The sequence below is a fragment of the Dipodomys merriami genome, unplaced genomic scaffold, assembly GCF_024711535.1.
Source record: "Dipodomys merriami isolate MVZ:Mamm:240054 unplaced genomic scaffold, mDipMer1.0.p SCAF_70, whole genome shotgun sequence".
Classification (NCBI taxonomy): domain Eukaryota; kingdom Metazoa; phylum Chordata; class Mammalia; order Rodentia; family Heteromyidae; genus Dipodomys; species Dipodomys merriami.
The window spans coordinates 6120346-6142982 of record NW_027206291.1 but is presented as its reverse complement, the minus strand read 5'-3'; the positions used below and the strand labels follow the sequence as shown (position 1 = coordinate 6142982).

Sequence of the window (22637 nt, the reverse complement as noted above, 5' to 3'; positions counted from 1 at the left end):
TAAATCACATTTCCAGCCCCATTAAATTACCAACTTAATGTTTACTTTTATTAAATTATTAAATTTATTTAATTAAAATTAATGCATGTATACATAGGCTATGCATCCTATGCTCATGAGTTTGAAGATGATAATATTGTCAAACCATCAAAACTTCCCAAACCAACAGATTCATTACAATTTCTTGCCAAAATTGTGATTTGTTCCCCCAAATGGAAAAATTTATCCTAAAAGCTACAAAGGTGTCTCAAAGTATCTTAAAAGTGTCATATAATTTTGTGTGTGTGTGTGTATTTTAGATCCTGGGGCTTGAACTTAGGGCCTGGGTGCTTTCCCTGAGCTTTTCTGCTCAAGGCTATTGTTCCTATCACTTTGAGCCAGGGATCCACTTCTGATTTTCAGGTGGTTACTTGGAGATAAGCGTTAGGTTTTTTAAAAAGAGGTGGCCGAGTAAGAACAGCACCACGCATGTGGTATTCAGGTAAGGGGTAGGTTTATTCAGTAGACCTGCTGGGACCAGGCAAGGTTGGCACTCCACGAGGCTGGCAAAAGAGGGCGTCTGGCCCTGGGTTAGGCCTTATATAGGGTAGGGGTCAGGGAAAGGTGTGTCCATGTAAAGGGAAGTGGGATCAGGTGGGAGAAAGGTGTGGCCACATCAGATTAAGATGTGACCTCAGCTGATGCAGCTGTGACTCTTCCAGGTGTCCCAGTTGCCTAGGTAAGGCAGGTACTGGGTGAGGTCTGTTCGCTGTCCAGGAATGGACCTTACAATAAGAGTCTCATGGAGTTTCCTACTTGTAGGCTTTGAACCTTAATCCTCAGATCTCAGCCTTCTGATTAGAATTACAGGTGTCAGCCACCAGTGCCAAAATAGTCTTAAAAGACTAAAGCTTAAGGGCAAGCTTGCTCTGATTCTGAAACTGCAAACTAAAGTAATAATATGGTACTGGCACATGGACAGACATGAATAACAATGGAATAGAATAGACAGCTCAGAAATAAACTTTTTTTTTTGGTCAGTCGTGGGGTTTGTACTCTGGGCCTGGGCGCTGTCCCTCAGCTGTTCAGCTCAAGGCTAACGTGGGGTTTGTACTCTGGGCCTGGGCGCTGTCCCTCAGCTGTTCAGCTCAAGGCTAACGCTCTACCACTTGAGCCACAGCGTCACTTCCTGCTTATGTGGTGCTGAGGAACAGAACCCATGACCTCGTGCATGGGAGGCAAGCACTGTACCGCTGAGCCACCTTCCCAGCCCCGGAGTGTATGCTTAAACGATTTTCCCAAGGGTTCCAAGACCATTCAGTGGGGGGAAAGGATGTCTCTTCAACAGACTGTGCCATGAAAACGACGCACACGGAAAGCTCTTTAGCACAGTATCGTAGGTGAAAACTGGTTCAAAGTGGATCACATGCCTAAATGTGAGGTTTGATCGTGCGTCCGCGTGCGTGGCGTCCGGAGTTCATTCCGTCACACCACAAGAGACAGCGCAGAGCTTCGGTAGACGTGTTGACGCTCGCGTAGAAGAACCGCACTCCCGTAGTTCAAGGACTGAGGCTGAAGGAAAACCAGTGCGCGACCCAGACCTAGACGGCAGTCTCTTCCGGTGATAGCAAAACGGGGGAACAGGGAGGCGGTGGGGTGACGGGGAGAAATGGCCCCGGCCGCACAGCCGCAGGCTCCGCCCGCAGCCGCGGAACCTTGGGTTGAAGCCGCTGCGCGCGTGGAGGCTGTGACGGGACAGAGCGCGCGCAGCACTTCCGGGGCGGGGGCGCAGCACTTCCGGCAGGCCCGGCGTCGTGCCGCCATTCCGGCGGTCGCTTCAACCCTGGCTTCTGCCGTCCCCGCCCCCGGACGCGGCGTCGGACGGTGAGGAGTGGGCGGCCGGGCGGGGGTGGGCGGCGCGGTGCCTTTTGTGCGCCCGGCCGGGCGTCCATTCAGGGCCGCGGGCCGCTCTCGCCGCCTGCTGCCCGCTTCTCGCGCTTCGCGCCGCCGCCGCCGCCGCCGCCGCGCCGCTGTGGCGTTCCGCGAGCGAGGTCCGTCGGGCGGCGGGCGTGAGCGCTGGCTGTCCCTTTCCTAGGAGCCTGCGGCGTTCAGGGAGCGGCCCCTCCCAGGTGGGCCGGGCCTCGGGTCGCTCGAGTCGGGCCGCGCCGGGCTCGGCCGCGAGGCGCGGGGCGGCGCCGGGGAGCGCGGGGCGGTCGCCCGGCCCGAGGGCCGAACGCGGGGCTGGGAGAGCGGGGAGGGCGGGATCCTAGGGGGTGCCGCTCGCCAGCTCCGCCCCGTCTCACTCGGGCTCCCCCTGGGATCCCGCGCGTCCAGCCGGGGAGGAAGAGGAGCCGCCGCCCGGAGCACAGCATTTCAGGGCGGAGATCTGGGACTCGGTGATTGCGCTTTAGTGCGAGTCCCGGGGAAGCGTGAGGCCTGAACCGCGGCCCCGAGCACAGATGGACCGCTACGACGACCGAGACTGTAGTTCCGTGCTCGAGCGCTTGGGTGACGCCTGAAAACAAAGTCACTTCATCCCTTACCGCAAAGGCACCGCCGCTACCTAGTGTTAAGAGGTAGTGATCGAGAGGGAGGGGTATGGAACAACTGGGAGCGCTGTGTTCTTCCTGTGCAACTCTTACTTTAAAATAAAACTTCAAAAGTAACTTTAAAAAAGCTAGATGGGGGCTGGGAAGGTGGCTCAGTGGTAGAGCGCTTGCCTTGCATGCTGAGGCCCTGGGTTCGATTCCTCAGCACTACATAAGCCGAAAAGCTGGAAATGGCACAGTGGCTCAAGTGGTAGAGTGCTAGCCTTGAGCTGAAGAGCTGAGGGACAGCGCCCAGGCCCAGAGTTCAGGCCCTACGACCGGACCAAGAAAAAAAAAAAAAACAACAAAACAGCTTGATAGAGGGGAAGAACAACAGCTTTTATGCATACAGACAACGAGTCCAACTAGCATGTAAACATGCTCTACATCTTGGATATACATCAGAATGCGATTTAAAAGATGATTAGTGGTAGTTAACCTCAAGGAAGATAGTGAATGAGATGAATTTGAGATTTGCCACATAGCATAGCATAGTACTTACTGGATGGTGGCAAAATGCAGTCTGTTGTGGTAGAGAGTAGTATGAGAAGAGTTTCTATTAATCTGAGCTGTTGAGTTACCTTTTGCTAGTCCACTCCCTTTCCCCCAGTCCTGGCTCTTGAACTCAGGGCCTGGTCACTGTCCCTGAGCTGCTTTTACTCAAGGCTAGCACTTTAGCACTTGAGCCACTGTGCCACTTCCTGCCTTTTCTGTTTATGCCAACCCTAGGCAAGCACTTTACCACTAAGCTAACATTCCCAGCCCTGATTTGAGCTATTGATTTATTTTTACAGATGTGTATGAACGCTGATTTTTTTTTTAATTGTTAAAAACTTAAAGCTAAAACAAAACCACAGTCACTAGCCCCTGTCTGGAAGCTGGATTCTCGACTGGAGTCTGTAATGTCAGCCTGGGTAGTTTAGACAGGGTAGGAAAGACAACATTGTGTTACAGCAGAGGTTGAGAATCAGGACATTTCCCACCCCCAGTTTCCAGACTGAGTTGCTGCTATCTTTGACAAGTTGCTTCTTTCCTTCAACATGTTTTCTCAGTGGTAAAATGAAGAGGTCGGATTCCATTCCTCTGAGGACCTTTTTAGTCCTCTACTTATTACTGGCACTACAAGTGTTGAGCTGGAATCTGCTTTGCTATTTTCTACCTGTTTATTCAGGAACATGTTATTTCACCGTGAAATTAAATTCTGTATTCACAGTTGACTTCCTCCCCCCCCCCCCCCCCGCTTTTTTTTTTTTAATAGTGCTTACTGTCGTGATGATACTGCTCAAATCTTCCCTAGTTTTACTAGAGATTATTTAGTTTTGGGTAGGTTGTGGGTATTGAACTTGGCCTGCATACTGTCCCTTTAGCGCAAAACTAGCACTCTACCAACTTGAGCCTCAGCGCCACTTCTGGTTTTGGGGTGGTTAATTGGACATGAGTCTCACGGGGAATTTCCTGCCCCAGCTAGCTTTGAATCATGATCCTCAGATCTCAGCCTCCTGTGTAGCTAGGATTGCAGGTGTGAGCCACCAGCACCTGGCTAGAGATGTTTTTAAAGTGCTCACCAGAGCTGGAAACAGAGTATCTGGAGCAGAATATGGGAGAAATATGTATTAAATTGATACATGGAGTCTAAATATTTGATAAGGCTCATTTTGTTAGTTTTGGCCTCTTGTGCTGGATTTTCACAATCTTAATAAATTCTGCTGTGTCAGTTTGATCATGATATGTAAAAAGAACCTGAGTAGAGAGCAGAACTTTTTCCTGTCCTCTGTCAGATGCTGGTCATTTGCCTAATCTTTGGCAGGGTATTTAACATCAGTCTTGAGTTTGCTGAACTATGAGTTGGAGTTTTATTAAAGTTAACTGACAGGCAGTGTGCACACTAGTCTTCTCTAGTTTTTAAACTTTTAATCTGAGACTGGTTCTAGTCTTCAGGAAACAAGAGTATGACTGAGCAAATGTTTTCTGAGCACACATTTGGGTACCAGAGATGCACAGGGGTTACAAGAGTGAATAAATGGTTGGATCATCTGTGGGGTGAGAGGTATGATTTGGTGTGGAGTCAGACTTCATGCCTACAGGGTAACGTCAGTTACACTGGAAGTGTGCATATGACAGAGTAGAAAGGAGTGGGAAATCGGACTCTGCATTTAAAAAAAAACTCAGAAGGATGAAAGAAATTTCTCGATGGCTAGATTGCAAGATGAATGTAAAGAAGAGGAATTGTGTTCTAGAAAGGCCTAGAAGCTTGAAGAATCAGGGAATTACAGGAGTCAGCAACTTGACGATGCAGTCAATGAAGAACTTTATATGTTATGCTCTGATTTTATTCTGCAGATGTCTGGGAGACTTTAAAGAATGTTCAGACAAGTTACCTCAGCCTTTTGGGTTTAGAGAGGACTCTGCTAGCAGCACCATGAGTGGGCTTTGGAGAAGGAGTTTAGAATTAAAGCAATGACAAGAGAATGAAGGAGGGGCTGATAGATATTTCAGATATATACTGGCAGTAGTTATGCCTGGCTAGTTTGTCCTAGCCTGTGTTTGTCAACAAATCAACTAAATCATGCTTTGATTTTTTGAAATGCACACACAGAGAGAACAGTCCTAAGCAGTCACTGAAGCAGGTCCTTAAGAACCTTCTCTGGGTCAGAACTCTACCATCTGTCTCCTGCCAGAATCGTCTTCTTTTTCACCTTTGTGTTGTTCCTTCCACAATCACTTGTTAGTAATTGATAATCAACAGAATGTCAGCTGTTTTTACAGTATGTAGTCACACCAACAGTTGTTAAATGCTTGTCAAAATTGTGGCTCACACCTGTAATCCTAGGTACTCATGAGACTGAGATCTAAGGATTGCAATTCAAAGCCAATTTGGCAGGAAAGTTTGGGAGATGCTTATCTCTAGTTAACTATCAAAAAACAGAAGTGGAGCTGTGGCTCAAGTGGTAGAGTGCTAGCCTTCACCAAGAAAGCTCAGGGACAGTGCCCAGGCCCTGAGTTCAGACCCCAAGACCAGCACAAAAAAAAAAATGATATAAGGGGCTGGGAATGTGGCTCAGTGGTAGAGCGCTTGCCTTGCATGCCTGAGGCCCTGGGTTCGATTCCTCAGCACCACATAAGCAAAAAGAAAAAAGCCGGAAGTGGTGCTGTGGCTCAAGTGGTAGAGTGCTAGCCTTGAGCTGAAGAGCTGAGGGACAGCACCCAGGCCCAGAGTTCAGGCCCCACGACCGGACCCAAAAAAAAAAAAAAATGATATAAGACATGGGACAACATAAATTGAAGTTAGATGGTGAGTTTGAGAAAGTTCTGGTTCTACACATGACATGATCTGTAGTAGGTTGTCATGTGAAATTAAACGAGAACAATGTCCCAGGGAGTGGAGAGCATCTACTGTTCTGATACTGTTTTAATAAAGGTTCAAGCTTAATGGGTTGGACCTAGTAATAACTGGAGCACTGTTGGAGGGTTCCACATGATGAGAGAAGATATAAGGATACTACTGTAAGGGTCAGGGTTATCATTGGCATGTAATTCATTCCTCCCTCCCTCCTTTCTTTCCTTCCTGTCTTTGTCTGTCTGTCTGTCTGTCTGTCTGTCTGTCTGTCTCTCTCTCTCTCTCTCTCTTTCTCTGTCTGTCTGTCTCTCTCTGTTGGTTGTGGGCCTTGAACTTCGGGCCTGGGCACTGTGTATGAGCTCTTTTGCTCAAGTCTAGTACTCCCACTTTGAGCCACAGTGCCACTTCTGGGTTTTTTTTGAGTAGTTAATTGGAGTCTCATGGCGACTTTTCTGCCTGGGCTGTCTTTGAACCATGACCCTCAGATCTCAGCCTCCTGAGTAGCTAGGATTTTAGGCGTGAGCCACCAGCACTTAGCTCGATCACTTTTTGTGTATATGTGTGTACTGGGCCTTAAACTCAGGGCCTTGATCTCTCACTAGGCTTTTTCTCTCAAGGATGATACTTTTCCACTTGAGCCACATGTCCACTTCTGGCTTTTTGCTAGTTAATTAGAGTAAGAGGCCCATGGACTTCTCTGACTGGGCTAGGTTTGAACCTCAGTCCTCTGATTTCAGCCTTCTGAGAAGCTAGGATTATAGGCATAAGCCACCATTTTCTGACTTCAAGCATATACTTTTGATTACCTTTCCTTTTTTTTTTTCAGATTCAACTTCTTTTTGTCCTATCGTCTGTTTTTTGTGGGTTCATCAAAAAGCCATGTAGGCTGTTTGCCCTTTGAAGACTACTTTTAAAGTGTCTAGGAAGACAGCTGGTAAGTCTATCAGGGGAAGGCATGCAGCGCTTTGTTTCTTTGCAACTCTGAAACTATTGTTCTAGGATTTATAAAGCAGTATTCTACTAACATCTTTGCATATGCTGTTTATTTGCCTTAATATTTTCTACTTTTTAAGTAGACGATTTTATCATGAGAGAATTTTTGGAAAGTGTTTGGAGTTGTTGGGGAAGAACTCTATAAAAACATATACTGGCCAGAAATGGAGGCTTGCACCTGTGGTCCTAACTACTCAGGAGGCAAGATCTGAGGATCGCGGTTCCAAGCCAACCCAGGCAGGAAAACCTGTGAGACTCATCTCCAGTTAACCACTAGAAAACTGGGAGTGGAGCTGTGGCTCAAAATGATAGAGCACTAGTCTTGAGCTCAGGGACAGTGGCCCAGACCCCAGGTTCAAGCCCCATGACCTACCACAAAAAAACAACAATGTAATCTGGGTGCTTGTGGTTCATGCCTGTAATCCTAGATACTTAGGAGGCTGAGATCTGAGGATTGAGGTTCAAAGCCAGCCCAGGCAGGAAAGTCTGTGAAACTATCATCTCCAATAAACCACCAGAAGACCCAAAGTGGCGCTGTAGCTCAAGTGGTAGAGCGCTAGCCTTGAGCTGAAGAGCTTGATATATATGTCTGTGGTATAATGTGGGATATGAAGAGTAGGTTCTATAGCATTCTTTGAAGAACTTGTTTTTGTGTGCATGCCAGTCCTTTGGTTTGACTGCATTGCATGGGCATTGCTCCTAAGCTGCTTTTGCTAAAGTACTAAAGTGCTCTACCACTTGAGTCATAGCTCTACTTCCAACTGTTTTTGGTAGTTTATTGGAGAAAAGAGTCTCATGGACTTTCCTGCTCACTTTGAACTGGGATCCTCAGATCTTAGCCTCTGAGTAACTAGGATTTCAGGTGTGATCAACTGTTGCTTGGTTTGAAAAACTTTTTTTAAAGTTTTTCAACTTTAAACTTGGTGAGAGGCAGACATGTGAGTGGAACTTTACAATTGGTTGGGAGAGTTGGTGATGGGTAGAGGAAAAAGGGTGTGTATGCTTTTATATTTAGCTGTTTTTTGCCCACATGGTATTTAGTATGATGGCTCTTTTTTTTTTTTTCTTGGGTCCGGTCATGGGGCCTGAACTCTGGGCCTGAGCACTGTCCCTCAGCTCTTCAGCTCAAGGCTAGCGCTCTACCACTTGAGCCACAACGCCACTTCTGGCTTTTTTCTTTTTGCTTATGTGGTGCTGAGGAATCGAACCCAGGGCCTCAGGCATGCAAGGCAAGCGCTCTACCACTGAGCCACCATCCCAGCCCCAGTATAATGGCTCTTTACTCTGAGCAACCCTTGGCTGTTTACTGTTACCGATTAGAGCCAGATGGGACTATTAGGAAGATCTGTTTTTCTCTAAAGTCTTCTAGTTTTATTGAACTTTGGGCTGTGAGATGATTAATCCATTATTTTTACATATTTTTCACATTTGTCAGTTAAGATCATTTTCAGAAATTTTTCTAATATTAAATTACTGTGTTAAACTAAATTACTGTATTTTATATTCTTTTTAGTCCTAAAAGCAATTTTCTAAAAGGATGTATAATTGTCCACCAGTTCAGGGGTTAAGTATTCTTTTTTTTTTTTTTTTGTCGTCGTGGGGCTTGAACTCTGGGCCTTGAACGCTGTTCCTGTGCTCTTGAGCTCAAGGCGAGCACTCTACCTCTTGAGCCACAGCGCCACTTTCAGTTTTCTAGTGATTTATTGGAGATCAGAGTCTCACAGACTGTTCTGCCTGGGCTGGCTTTGAACCATGATCCTCAGATCTCAGCCTCCTGAGTAGCTAGGATTATAGGCATGAGCCACGGTGCCTGGCTAGGAGGTAAGTATTCTAACAAAGTTATTTTTTCAGTGGTCTATCTCCTTTTTAGTTTTTGACTAAAATCAAAGACATCACTGATAGAGGTAATAGAAAGCAATAATGTCAACAGCAACATTTTTTGAAAGGAACTTATAAGAGCTATTAAGTCTTCTATTGGTGTTTATGAGATTAATGAAGTATGCTGTTCTCTGAGGAGCAACCCATGGGGAGAATGTCTCTTCACCATTACCAGTAACACAGAGCGTGACACATGCTCTCATCAGCACTTGACACTTTTGGTGAGCAATGGGTTGTCACTTAATGAGAAGGCATTTCTTTTCATTTTTAGAGACAGGATTTTGTTACGTTGCCCTGACTGATTTGAACTCCTAGGTTTGTGTGATCTGTTATCCCAGCTTTCCAAGTAGCTGAGTCTGTGGACTCATACCACTCTTCCTGACTATTAATAAGCAAAGATTTTACGCTCTTCTCACTTTGTATTAGTTCCAAATTTTGTTTTATCAGTTTCTGGATTTCATGCTGAGAATGGCATGCCAGAATGGAAGTTGGAAGTGATGAAAAATAAATAGTGAAATGGTAAAAAAAAAAAACAGAAGAACCTGAGAAAGGAGTTGGAAATTACATAAATACTAAATGGAATTTACATATAAAGTGAAGAAAAGAGTTGTGTAATCAGTGTGATTTAATATTTGATTTGGGGATGAAAAACTAGGTTGGATTGGGACCTCTTCATGCTAAGTGGGTTGGAGGTGCAAGTCCTTTATAGGCTGGAGATGTAGCTCCAGTAGGAGAGGGCTTGCCTAGCCTGCACAGGGCCCTGGATTCCATTCCTAGCACCGCAGGAAAAAGTTGAGGTGGGGGCGCGGTTACAGATATAAAAAAGAATGAAGTCATCATAATTAGATTAGGGACAACTTATTGATGATTAAAAACAGTGATAAAGCATAATTTAGATCAGGCATAGTGGTGCACAACTATTATCCCAGCACTTGAGAGTCTGAGACTAGAGGATTGTGAATTGAGGCTAGCCTGTGCTATGTAGTTAGCAAGACCCTGGCTCAAAAAAATAAGAACAAGAAAAGGCATAATTTAAAACCTATAGTGTAATGAGAACAGTCTTAAGTTAAATTTTTTATGTAAACCATATGTGGTTTAAAATAATGCTATAATAAGCCAGGTGCTGGTGGCTCATGCCTGTAATACTAACTACTTAGAGGAGGTTGAGATCTGAAGATTGTAGTTTGAAGCCAACCCAGGCAGGAAAGGCCATGAAACTTAGCTACAATTAACCACCAATAAACAAAGTGGAACTGTGGCTCAAAATGGTAGAGCCCTAGGCTTGAGCAGAAAAAAAGCTCAGAAACAGCGCCCAGGCCCTGAGTTGAAGCCTCATGACTGAGCAGAAAAGGAGGAGGAGTGGGGGAGGAGGGGACTATAAAGTTAAGAGAAAAGAACCTGAGAAAATACTTTCAATAAAAAGACGTGGGGTTGGAGGTATGGCTCAATTGGTAGAGCACTAGCCAGTGACTGAAAATGGCAGAAATCAAGTTTGAATCCTGGTCTCAGATCTAAAGAAAGAAAAAAAAAAGGCTCTGTGTGTTTGTGAGAGAGAGAGGGAGAGAAAGAGAGAGGGGGGGGAGAGAATTCTGGCACCTAACACAGGGCCTGGGTGCTGTCCCTGAGCTTTCATGCTCAGGGTTAGCACTCTACCACAGGAACCACAGCTCCATTTCTGGCTTTTTGGGGTAGCTAATTGGAGATAAGAGTCTCTTGGATGTTCCTGCCCAGGCTGACTTGAAACTGTGAAACTCAGATCTCAGTCTTCTTAGCAGCTAGGATTATAGGTATGAGCCACCAGTGCCCAGCTTGCTTATTTCTTACGTTAAAAAAAAAAAATGTAGCAGTGATTAGAAAAAATGAACAATATAAACCAACACTTTATAAGAAAAGTGACATAGGAACCTTAGGACCATTAAGAAAAAAGATGTAGGGTTAATAAGAGAAATGGTTAATATTTTAAAGAGAAGCAGTTTAAACATTTGTGGAGCCAGCCATCTCTGCAAAGCTTAACATCAGGGTTTCAGCTTGAGCCTCTCTCCTCCAGCCAGCCACTGGGCAACTTCCCAACCAACCTTCCTGGAACCCTTTCAAGCCTTGGACCAAACGAAAATAAAGCTTTTTGCAGACAAAAAAAAGTGTGGTGAGATAGATAGTGGTTCCACCTACGTGAAGTTAATTCTACATCTCTGCAGAGATCTCTTACCAGGGAGGTCCTTCTGATAGTTTCTGTCCGTTTCTCTATATCCTTTTACCTCCCCAGCCAGCACAGGTAGCACATTACATTACAAAGTGCTATGTTAAATTTAAGTACCTCGTTAGAATAAATAGAAGTGTAGTTTTTTTTTGTTGTTGTTGTTTGTTTTTTGTCAGTCTGGGGCTTGAACTCTGGGCCTGAGCACTGTCCCTCAGCTCTTCAGCTCAAGGCTAGTGCTTGAGCTACAGTGCCACTTCGGGTTTTCTGGTGGTTTGTTGGAGATAAGAGTTTCACAGCCTTTCCTGCCCAGGCTGGCTTTGAACCACGATCCTCAGATCTCAGCTTCCTGAGTAGCTAGGATTATAGGCGTGAGCCACTGGCTCCCGGCTAGGGGTGTAGTTCTGTTGGTAGAGGACTCATCTAGCCATTCCAAAAGCCCTAAAGCATTCTAAACAGTAAATGAATGGATTAAATAAAACAGTACAGAAATATTGATACTAAACCAAATCGGCATCAGATTAACAAAAAAATACCTTTTGGAAGCAAGATTTAATTTCTTTTGTTGTTTTTGGTCATGGGGCTTGAACTCTAGGCCTGAAACACTATCCCTCAGCTCTTCAGCTCAAGGCTAGCACTCTACCACTTGAGCCATAACTCTACTTCCAGGATTTTGGTGGTTAATTGGAGATAAGACTCACAGACTTTTCTGCCCTTGTTGGCTTCCCTACCCCAGACTGGGACTTGCACTGGGTATCTGATACTTTTGCTTATTGTCTGGCACTCTACCACCTGAGCCATACCCCCTCTCCCATTGATTTTGAACCTTGATTCCCAGATGTCAGCTGCCTCTGAGTAGTTAGGATTACAGGCATGAGCTGCTGGCACCAGCTTCATAAATCTTTTAGAGATGTTTAATAAAGCATATAACATTGTAGACTCTTGGAATGGACGCCTTCATAGCGTGGAGTAGAAGAACGCTTCGTTCAAAATCACATTCCATAAAGCAACTCACTTCTACTTTTTGCAGCAGTGTTGCAAGACTGTAGAGTACACAGTTGTCTGTGTCGTAAAGAAAGAAGATGGAGGTGTTGCCGGAACCGCGTAGACCTTCAGCACGCCTGGAGTGTGACCACTGTGGGTTCCGAGGCACTGATTATGAGAATGTGCAGATCCACATGGGTACTATCCACCCTGAATTCTGTGATGACATGGACACTGGGGGGTTAGGTAAAATGATATTTTACCAGAAGAGTGCAAAGCTCTTTCACTGCCATAAGTGCTTCTTCACCAGCAAGATGTACTCCAATGTGTATTATCATATCACCTCCAAACATGCGGCCCCAGAGACATGGACTGATAAACCAAAAAACCAGTTGAACAAAGAAGCAGATCCTGTGAAAAGCCCATCTCCTCCTGAGAATCAGAACATACCCTCTAGCCCCACAGAACCAAAGTCTGTGTCTGCCTTCTCCATGGAAGCACAGAAACTTAGTCCTGGATTGTCTCCAGAGTCACCAAAACCTGCCCCTCCTATTCTTCTGGAGCCTCAGAAGCCTGGCCTTGTTCCTTCTGAGCCACTGAAAACGTCTCTTTCCTCTGAACTTCCAAAACCAGCCTCTGTGGTTTCTGAAGTGCAGAAGCCTGGCCTTGTCCCTTCTCCAGAGCCACAGAAGCCTACTCCCATGTCTCCTGAGCCAGTGAAGGCTGCTCATGTGAGCCCCAAGGCTCAGAAGCACTCTCCTTTTGCAGATACTGGTCCTCCCCCTTCAGCCTCTTCTCCAGAGTCACCAGTCCTGGCTGTTTCACCTGAACCTTGGGGGCCATCCCCAACTGCATCTCCAGAGTCTCGGAAGCCAGCCAGGTCTGCCTCTCCTGAACCAAGGAAACCATCACCTTCAGAATCCCCTGAACCTTGGAAGCCATTCTCTGCCATTTCCCCGGAGCCACGTAGACCAGCCCCAGCTGTGTCCCCAGGTTCCTGGAAGCCAGGGACACCTGGGTCCCCAAGGCCTTGGAAATCCAGTCCTTCGGTATCACCAGGACCTTGGAAGCCAACTAAGCCTGCTTCATCTATGTCTCCTGGACCTTGGAAGCCAATTCCTTCTGTGTCACCTGGACCTTGGAAACCAACTCCATCTGTATCCCCTGCATCCTGGAAGTCATCATCAGTTTCACCTGGTTCCTGGAAAACTCCTCCCACATCTCCAGAGTCATGGAAGTCTGGCCCACCAGAGCTCCGAAAGACAGCCTCCACCTTGTCACCTGAACATTGGAAGGCAGTTCCCTCTGTGTCTCCTGAGCTTCGTAGACCAGGCCCACCACTCTCCCCAGATATCCACAGCCCAGCAGGGTCTCCAGAGCTCAGGAAACCCTCAGGGTCACCAGATCTTTGGAAGCTTTCACCTGACCAACGGAAAGCTGCCTCTCTTGATTTTTCTGACCAGAAAAGTTCCCGTGGTGGCTCACCAGACCTCTGGAAGCCTTCCTTTAGCATAGAACCTCAGAAATCTGTCTTCCCTGATGCCAGGAAATTGGGTCCTTCTGGGCCATCTGAGCCTCCCAAAGTGACATCAGATATCTGGAAGCCTGTCCTCTCTATCGATGCTGACCTTAGGAAATCTTCACTGTTTTCTGAGTCCACCAAAGTAGTGCCACCTGTTTCTCCTGAGCCACGGAAACGAGCACTTTTCCCTGAGACCCGGAAGCATGCCCTTTTCCCTGAACTCCCCAAACCTGCCATGTTCTCAGAGTCTCAGAAGGCAGCAGAGCTTGGAGATGAGCTACAGCTAGATGCTGGAGATGAGGAAAAATGTGATGCTTTGGTTCAGGAAGAACTTCTGGCTACACCTAAGAAACTCTTAGAAGATGCCTTATTTCCTTCCTCTAAGAAGCTCAAGAAAGACAGCCAAGAGAACTCAGATGCTGAACTTAGCAGCAGTGAATACATCAGAACAGACTTGGACACTATAGACATTAAGGGCCAGGAATCAAGCAGTGATCAAGAACAGGTGGATGTAGAATCCATTGATTTTAGCAAAGAGCACAAAATGGATATGACTAGTCCGGAACAATCAAAACATGTGCTGCAGTTCACCGAAGAAAAAGAAGCATTCATCTCTGAAGAGGAGATTGCAAAGTATATGAAGCGTGGAAAAGGGAAGTATTATTGCAAAATCTGTTGCTGTCGTGCTATGAAAAAAGGTGCTGTTTTGCATCACTTGGTTAATAAGCATAATGTCCACAGTCCATACAAGTGCACAATTTGTGGGAAGGCATTTCTTTTGGAATCTCTCCTTAAAAATCACGTAGCAGCCCATGGGCAGAGTTTGCTTAAATGTCCACGTTGTAATTTTGAGTCAAATTTCCCAAGAGGCTTTAAGAAACATTTAACTCATTGTCAAAGCCGGCATAATGAAGAGGCAAATAAGAAGCTGATGGAAGCTCTTGATTCACCACTGGAGTCTCAGCAGATCTGATTTTTAAGGACAGCGTGAGTATTTGTTCTGCAGTGTCATTTGCTGACTGACATAGTTCATTAGCCTAGTTGGATCAGTATATGGTGATGTTCATGGTGTACGTGTTGAATGTCTCTAGTGTTGCAAAGGAAGCATTTGGTTATTTTTTTTTTCATGTTACCTGTTTATGTGTCTTATCTTGTAAGTCAATAAATTTGTACTGGGTATTCCAGATGGATAATGTTTCTTATTTAAGTATATTTGAATAGTAATGCAAAGGAGTAGATATTCCATTTAGTAAATAAGAACAAGTTGTAAACACCCAGTTAAAATGTATGTGAAACTGATTTCAGATAATAGATATTATTAAGTGGAGAGCTCAGTAGTTTTCCTAGCCTGTGTGAGACCCTGGGTTCAATCCCTTGTACCTAAAAAGAAAAAAAAATTATTAGGTGAAATGCATAAGCATTAGGCATGAAAAGTAAATTTGGAAAAGAAAAAGTTCTTCCCTTTACTGAATGTATTTTCAAATATGAGTTATTTTGTTTGATCATGTCAAATTAGTTTATAAATTTTTTTAACAGTTTCTAGGTGTTTATTAGCTTTGATATCATGGAAAGGTGTAGTCAGTCCTCAGGGTCACTGATTTTCTGCCAACTAGGAAAGTTGAGTAAGTCTTGAAGGTGGTCTGCAGTCCTCTATAGGAGGTGAAGAGAAGGATAGTGTATTGGGAGGTTGCTTTTGTCCTTCATTATTTCCAGGAGAGTCTTCCATGTGGTGTCTTGCCCTTCACTTTCCTGCCAGCTCACCCTAACAGATGATCTTTAAGTTGTCAAATGTGTTAAGAGTTTATACTTCCTAATCCTGAACCTTACGTGCCCCTATTGAGGTTTAAGCCCAGGGCAATGGGTAGGAGCTGAAAGTCTTCCAGATCCGTAGTAAAACGTTTTATAAACAGAACCAGGCATGGTGGTGCATATCTGTAATCCAGCTACTCAGGAGTCTGAGTGTAAGGATTGTTTGAGATCAGTAGTTCAAAGACCATCCTGAGTAGCATAGTGTAGCCCTATCTCAAAACAAAACAAGTGGACATTTCTGTTTTGAGAACTGTTTCAATTTTGTTTTCCATGGTTTTGTCACTGTAAATACCTCAGACCTGTTCATGGATTATTTTATTCTAAACTATTTAGTCAAATGTGTTACCAACCAAATTAAAAAGGCTTTTATGTCAGCAGTGTCTTCATGTGATTTCTTATGTGTAATTGCAATAGTCAGACTCTTGTTGCTGTGGCAAATACATAAGCAAAACAATTGAAAGGATGAAAGGTTTAATTACGGTTGATGGTTTCAGAGGTTTCTGTCTATGGCCAGCTGGCACTATTGTGTTTATCCCTGTGACAAGGCTGAAACACTATGAAGGAAGTGCCAGGAGATGGAAAGCTCATGGCATCCAAAGAGATCACAGGAAGGAGGCAGGGCCAAGATACACTCCTTAAAGGGACATTCCCAAAGACCCACTTCCTCCAGCCAGGCCCCACCTTCCCACAGTTCCATCACCTCCCAGTAATCTATCCATAGTTTGACTCTGTCAGTAGATTAAAACCATTGACCAAATCAGAGCCATTGTGATCCAAATGGTTTCTGGAAATGCCCTCACAAAAACAGTCTGCTTTACTATTAGCATTCAACGAAGTTGACCAGCAAAATAAGCCATCACAGTAATTTTCATTGTATAATATCCAAATTCCATTTTTCTGTTTCCACTAGTTCTTGACTTTTTCCCCCTCCAATCCTGGGACTTGAATTATGGTCCTGGGTGCTGTCTCTGAGCTTTTGTGCTCAAGGCTAGCCATTCTACCACTTGAGACAAAGTTTTATGTCCAGCTGTTCTTGTAGTTTAGTGGAGATCAGAGAAAGTCTCACATACTTTCCTGCCTTGGCTGTCTTCAAATTGCAATCCTCAATCTCAGCCTCCTGAGTAGCTAGGATTACAGGCGTGAGCTACAGCATTGGGCTCAACCCTTTCTGTTTCCATTTTGCATTGAACATCATTTCTGAGCTGTGTTTTCTTTGAGCTCTGTAATCAAATGGTGTGTAGGATATCTCTACACACTAGATTGTACAAGATTCGTTGAGCCCAGTGCTTGCTTCATTTCAGGTGTGATGGAGATTCTGATGCCTTGCCAGAATTGAGACAGAAGCTATTTGGCCTCAGAACCTTAAAACCCTGTGGCCTCAGAACCTTAAAACCCTGTTTAGTTGAACCATTTTTCCTACTGGAAAGTGTTACTCTCCAAGAACCACCTGAGTCAGGATAGATGTGAAAACAATTGTCTCAGCAAGGCAAAGTTTACTTCTGGTGGTTATTTCTCTTTCTTACTTTGAAAAAAAAGTTATGTTCAGAGGGGTTACATTACATAGGTAAAAAGTACATTTCTTTTTAGACAATGTTGCCCCTTCCCTTGCTGTCTCCCAGTTTTTCCCTCCTGTTTCCACCCACAAGTTACAGTTCATATTCAACAATGTCTGCTACATTTGTTTACCCTTTTTCCTCCATTTCTGTGCCCTCCCTCTTTTGCCCTTTCAGAGACAGATAAATGAACACACAAGATAAAAAAGAAAACAAAAACAACAAAACCTCCTGCTTCTATTTCCTTGATCTTGTTTCCGTATTTTTTTATGAGAGACATATAGGCATTGCTCCTTTGTGTTCCTCCCCTTTGGTCTCACTGTGTGTGAATGCCTAGAGTCCTATATAATTCATTATGTCCTGGTGTACTTTAGATCTAATTTCCACATATGAGAGAAGAAAACGTGCTGTTTGTGTCTGAGCTTGGCTTGCCTCACTTAACATGACTTGTTCTAGGTTCATCCATTTCCCTGCAAATGACATAATGTAATAGCTGTGCAATATTCCACCATGGATAGTTACCACATTTTTTGGATCAACTCATCTGTTGCAGGGCATCTGGGCTGTTTCCATAACTTGGCTATTGTGAGTAGTACAACAATGTATGTGGATATGCATGTGTTCTTAAGTATTCCTGGCTTGTGATGTTCTGGGCAGTTGCCCAGTAGTAATATGTCTGGGTCATAGGGAAGTAGGTTTATGTTGTTGTTGTTGTGATGTACAGAGGGGTTACAGTTTCTTGTCAGACAATGAATACATTTCTTTTGAATAGTGCCACCCCTTCACTCTTTCCCAGTTTTTCCATCTTGTCCCTCCCACCAGAATTTACTTCTGTAGAAGGGTTTGTAATCAGCCAAAAGTTTGACAAGCAAGCACACAGAGCAGGCAGGTTGCTCCCTATTTATCCCTAACATAGTAGGCCCTGCCCTTCTGCTTGGATTGGTTGAGTTCAAGTCCACACTCTGCTCGTAATTGGCTAGTTTGAAGAGGGTAAGATGTATTTACATAAAGTGACCCTTTAAAAGTCTTGGAGGGCTAGGGTGGTAGAGCACTTGCCTTGCATACATGAGGCCCTGGGTTTGGTTCCTCAGTAAGTAAATAAATAAATAAAGTCTTAAAAATACGATGCCAGGGACTGCAGAAAGGCAGTGAAGAGTGTAAGATCTGCCCTGAGGACGGCCCTCCTGCCTCTTCTCCACCTGCCTGCCTGCCAGCCAGTCAGCAGAAACCCTGGGCTCAGGTCACTCCTGAGCTGCCCTGGCCCTGCCTCCCTCCCTCCCCTATAGACACTGGCTTGACACGAGGCCCTCACTCTCTTTTCTCCCTTTTTCAGGTAGAAAAGGAGTTTATTGCCGGGAGAGCAAACTGCGGGCCTGCAAGAGATGGAGGCAGGTGGAGATGGGGGCTGGGGAGGGTGGGTGGGAGGGAAGGACATCACATTGAGGGCCTCATGTGGAGTCAGTCTATAGGGGAGGCGGGACCAGGGTGGCTCAGGAAATGACCTCAGAGCCTGGGGTCCTTTGCTGTCTCACAGTCAGGTGATTGACAGGTGATTAATGGTTTCAGGCCAGTGGAGAAGAAGGGGGAAAGGGGCTGTTCTCCCAGAGAGACCTAACAGAATAATAATACAGAGAAAGTGGTAGGTAAAATAAGTTACCAGTGAAAGAAAGGAGAAAAAAGCTAGGCAGCAGTGACTGTAACCTGCAGTCCCAGCTACTTAAGAGGCTGAGATGTAAGTATTGTGGTCAAAGGCATCTGGGGCAGGAAAGTCTGTGAGACTCCTATCTCCAGCTAATCACCAAAAAGCTGGAAGAGCTGTGGCTTAAGTGATGGGCAAAGAAGCTAAGGAACAGTGCCCAGACCTTGAGTTCAAAGCCCAGTAATGGTACAAAACTAGAACACAAAACAGTCAATTTTTCTTGTTGAGGGTAAGAATACCTGCCATCTGGGCTATATCACTAGCAACTGGGCTCTTAGTTCCTGAAAGCAGTTCCTACTAGAATCTATGATGCACTAGTGTAGTAGCATACTAGGGGAAGAAAAGGGATTCTATCTCATTGGATTGCACCATTTGCCCCATCCAGGTTGCTATATAAGAGCCCTAACAGTGCCCCAGGGTAAGATAGGCTGGAGGAGGTTCCTAGGGCCTTGTCTTCTGGCTTAAAAAAAAAAAAAAAGGCCATCTGCTCAGTGTGTCATTGAAAACCTACCACCCCATTTGGGAGGCTGAGTGGGGAGGGTTCCTGGTAGGGCTTGGTCAATGGCAAGATGATCACAATGTTGCTCTGTTTTGTCATCTATAGAGGCTGGAATGTGTTGGATAGTATCCCTCCTAAAATTGTATGCACTGCCTAATCCCAGGACCTTTGAGTGAGACCTTATTTGGAAAAAGGATCTTTCTAGAAATGATCTTGAGACCATCCTGAACTACTCCAGTGGACCCTGAATCCAATCACAAGTAACCTCTTAAGAGAAGAAAAGACAGACACAAGTCTACTTGTGTGTTACTCCCTCCCTGAGAGCAAGAACAGGCCTTCCCCCTGTTCATCCTGAGTATACGGGCATATAAATCTACAGAGGAACGCGCACAACGCATTTTACCTTTCTTTGCATATACACACACTGTGAGGTCAGCACACATATATTGAATTCTTACAAAGTGCCAGTCCTTGAAGGTGGGTGGGTGTTGGAGTAACAGTGATGACCCCAGTGATGGGTTTCATGATAACTTTTTCTGAGAAAATTTATCTCTAAAATCTGGAGTAATCCTGAGATTCACAGATGAGTTTATCAAACCCGCAAGAGACCACCTAACAGGAAAATAGCCCTTAAACAATCTTTGCATCTTCTTTAAGGCCTCTTTGTTTTCCCTGTGGGTCATGCTGGGTTTTACTGCTACCCGTTAGAAGTGAGTGGAATGTAGCCACAGATTACAGCCAGGAGAAATTCAAGGTGCCAATTATTGTCTCTTTTGTCTGCCACATTTCTTCAACCACTATGAAAACATTTCAGAGATTGATTTTGAAATAAAAAACTTCCTTTTAAGAAAAAAATAAAAGGGGCTGGAAAGGTGGCTCAGTGGTAGAGCGCTTGCCTTGCATGCATGAGGCCCTGGGTTCGATTCCTCAGCACTGCATAAGCAAAAAGAAAAAAGCCGGAAGTGGTGCTGTGGCTCAAGTGGTAGAGTGTTAGCCTTGAGCAAAAGGAGCCCAGGACAGCACTCAGGTCCAGAGTTCAAACCCCAGGACCAGCAAAACTAAATAAATAAAAGGAGAGCTATAAGAGTAATTGTCAGAGTGGAAGCATACTTTCTGAGATAATTTCTCTCAATGGGGAGAAGGATCAGAGAACACTGTGAGGTAAATAGAAATATCTTCTTCAAAGAAACCATGACCATATTTTCCTCCAAGGCCACCAGCAAGTAAAATCCTGGAACAGTCCAATAAGTTTTGGTACCCTGAAGTCCACTGAATTGTGCTTAGGCTAGGAACCAGCTAATAGAAACTGCTGAGAGCAGGGAAGCCATTGTTTCCCAAAGCTTTGGCTTTCCTAGTTAACAAAGTGGGGCCCAGTGCTGCCTTTTGCCTTTGTCTTACCCTTCAATTTTGCCATTTTTCCTAGTGGTTTTCCTTGGTCTTGCATACTCATATGTGAGTATGCACACAAATTCACATTCCTCTAGATCCATTTTCTCATAGAGCTAGGAAGCAGAATCCAAATGCTTGACAGACTAAGGACAGACAATGCAATGCCAAAATGTTTACCAAGCTGACACACTGCTTCTGTCTCTCAGGACGGCAAGTTAAAATTTATCAGGGAAGCTGGACTTGGTCATCTAGTCAGTTGCTTCTGTGCATGAAGAGTGAGAGTCTATGGTCTCTATTTCAGTTTCTAAGATGGGGAAGAAAGCTCTCACAAGAGGCTTCTCTTGGCTTAGGTACATGTGTGTCTAGGAGTAAAGCTTAAAAACCCTCTTAGCTTGCTGGGGTCTCATGATGACCAGGTTGTCACTATGAACATGGTACCAAACTAAGGGATGAGGTGAAAGGGTTTACCCTACACAATTTCCTAAAGACAATAGAAACGTGGGAGCTGTCAAAAATAACCCATGCTGAGGTGCAGGTCAGTGATAAGAGTACATGCATAGCTGGAGCAAGGCCATGAGCTGTCTCCAGTCCTCCTCCCCACAAATTGTAAATGGCACAAATCAATACAGAATTGCAAGTTTTATTCAAGATAGAAGATAGAAACACTTATCAGTACTCTTAGTACCGATGGATTGATGAGGAACCCTCCAGTACATCAGCTGTGCATAGGTAATGACCTATGCCCCCACAGTAACTTGTTCACATCCAGGGGTATCTCTTGCATCCCAAGAGTTGGAGAAGTCTACTCAAGTTTTCAAACTCAAGTTCTCATCTTGCTGTCTGGAGTTCTTGTATCCTCAGAATTGTCCCAGGGATTCATGCAGTGAGGCAGAGTGGATAGGAATCAGTTCATACAGTATCTGTCCTACAGCCCATCTACATCCTACAGGCCCTTGACCATCAAGGCATGAACCTCTTTGGCAAATGGTCCCAACTGCCTGAGACATCAACATTTAGTACTGTTCAATGACTGACCTCTAGGTCTGCTCTCAGTATCCCCATCTCTCTCAAGGTGTCTAGAGAAAATGCTCTATTTTTACTTTTTTTTTAAATTGTGGTACCTAGATTTGAACTCAGGGCCCCACACTTGCTAGGCAGATGCTCCTGCTAAGTCATGCCTTCAGCCCTCTTCTTCAGATTTCTTCAGCAAGCACAAAATTCCTCTGCCTCTAACCAGTTAATCAATTGAAAAAGCCAGAAAAAAAATGTCTTACTCTCCTCAATCCTGTGGCATGCCCATGCCTAGGTGATGAACAGGAAGCAACTACCTGCTTGTGTGGGGAAAAGGGGTGAGAGAAAACAAGTGCACATAGGAATTTTATCCAGACAAAGTTGATGAATATGTCTTTACTGTCTTACCTCCCAAGGTTTGGTCAGTAGTTCCTTTCTTGGAAATTTACTATTTGAAAGAAATATCAGAATAAAAATTTCTGAGCCACATAGCTTTTAATCCCAACACAGGTGGAGGAAGGATTATGAGTTCAGTGCTAGCCTGGACTACTTGGGTCAAAAACCAAATACTAACCAAGTTTTATTTTTCTTCACCAAAAAAGCTGGAAGTGAGCTGTGACTCAACTGATAGAGTGCTAGCCTTGAATGAAAAAGCTCAGAGACAGTACCCAGGCACTGAGGACCAGCACTAAAACAAACAAAAAAACCAGCCAGGTGCTGATGGCTCACACCTGTAATCCTAGCTATTCAGGAGGCTGAGATCTGAGGATCACATTTCAAAGCCAGCCCAGGTAGGAAAGTCCATGGGACACTTATCTCCAGTTCACCACTGGAAAATTGGAAATGGTGCTGAAGTTCAAAGTGGTGTAATGCTAGCCTTGAACAAGAGAGCCCAGGGACAGCATGTAGGCCCTGAGTTCAAGCCCTACCACACAAAAAAGAGAAAAGGTAAAAGTGACTTCATGTAATTTTGAGGGTTAAAAGATGAAAAACAATTTTATACCAATTAAGGATTATATTGTTGGCTTACTTGCTTTTTATTTTCCCAGCCTATATAAAGCCCTTGTAAACTAAATGTTCAGTTTTTCCATCAATGGGAATAGAAACAACCATAAATTCACCAAAATCTCCTGGACTGGAATTCCAGATATACAGAAGAACAAAACTAAGATTTTTCTTCTTTCAGAGTCTTTTCAGATCTT

General features: G+C 44.6%; 1 protein-coding gene across 8 annotated transcripts; it reads left to right on the top strand.

Moving 5' to 3' along the window:
* Window positions 1–1776: 1776 nt before the first annotated feature.
* On the top strand, window positions 1777–21187 carry Champ1 (chromosome alignment maintaining phosphoprotein 1). 8 transcript variants are annotated; one of them, XR_011368897.1, is made up of 6 exons: window positions 1777–1863; window positions 6731–6838; window positions 12003–14462; window positions 17294–17422; window positions 18171–18225; window positions 19141–21166. XR_011368897.1 is itself a non-coding variant. In XM_070007995.1 (3 exons), exon 3 carries the CDS (start codon window positions 12052–12054, stop codon window positions 14446–14448), a length of 2397 nt encoding a protein of 798 aa, XP_069864096.1. In that variant the 5' UTR covers window positions 1777–1863; window positions 6731–6838; window positions 12000–12051; the 3' UTR covers window positions 14449–15658. The 8 variants fall into 8 exon arrangements, 1 of the variants encoding a protein (XP_069864096.1); XR_011368894.1 differs by having other exon boundaries at window positions 12000–14462; XR_011368898.1 differs by having other exon boundaries at window positions 12000–14462; window positions 18171–18229.
* Window positions 21188–22637: the final 1450 nt, after the last annotated feature.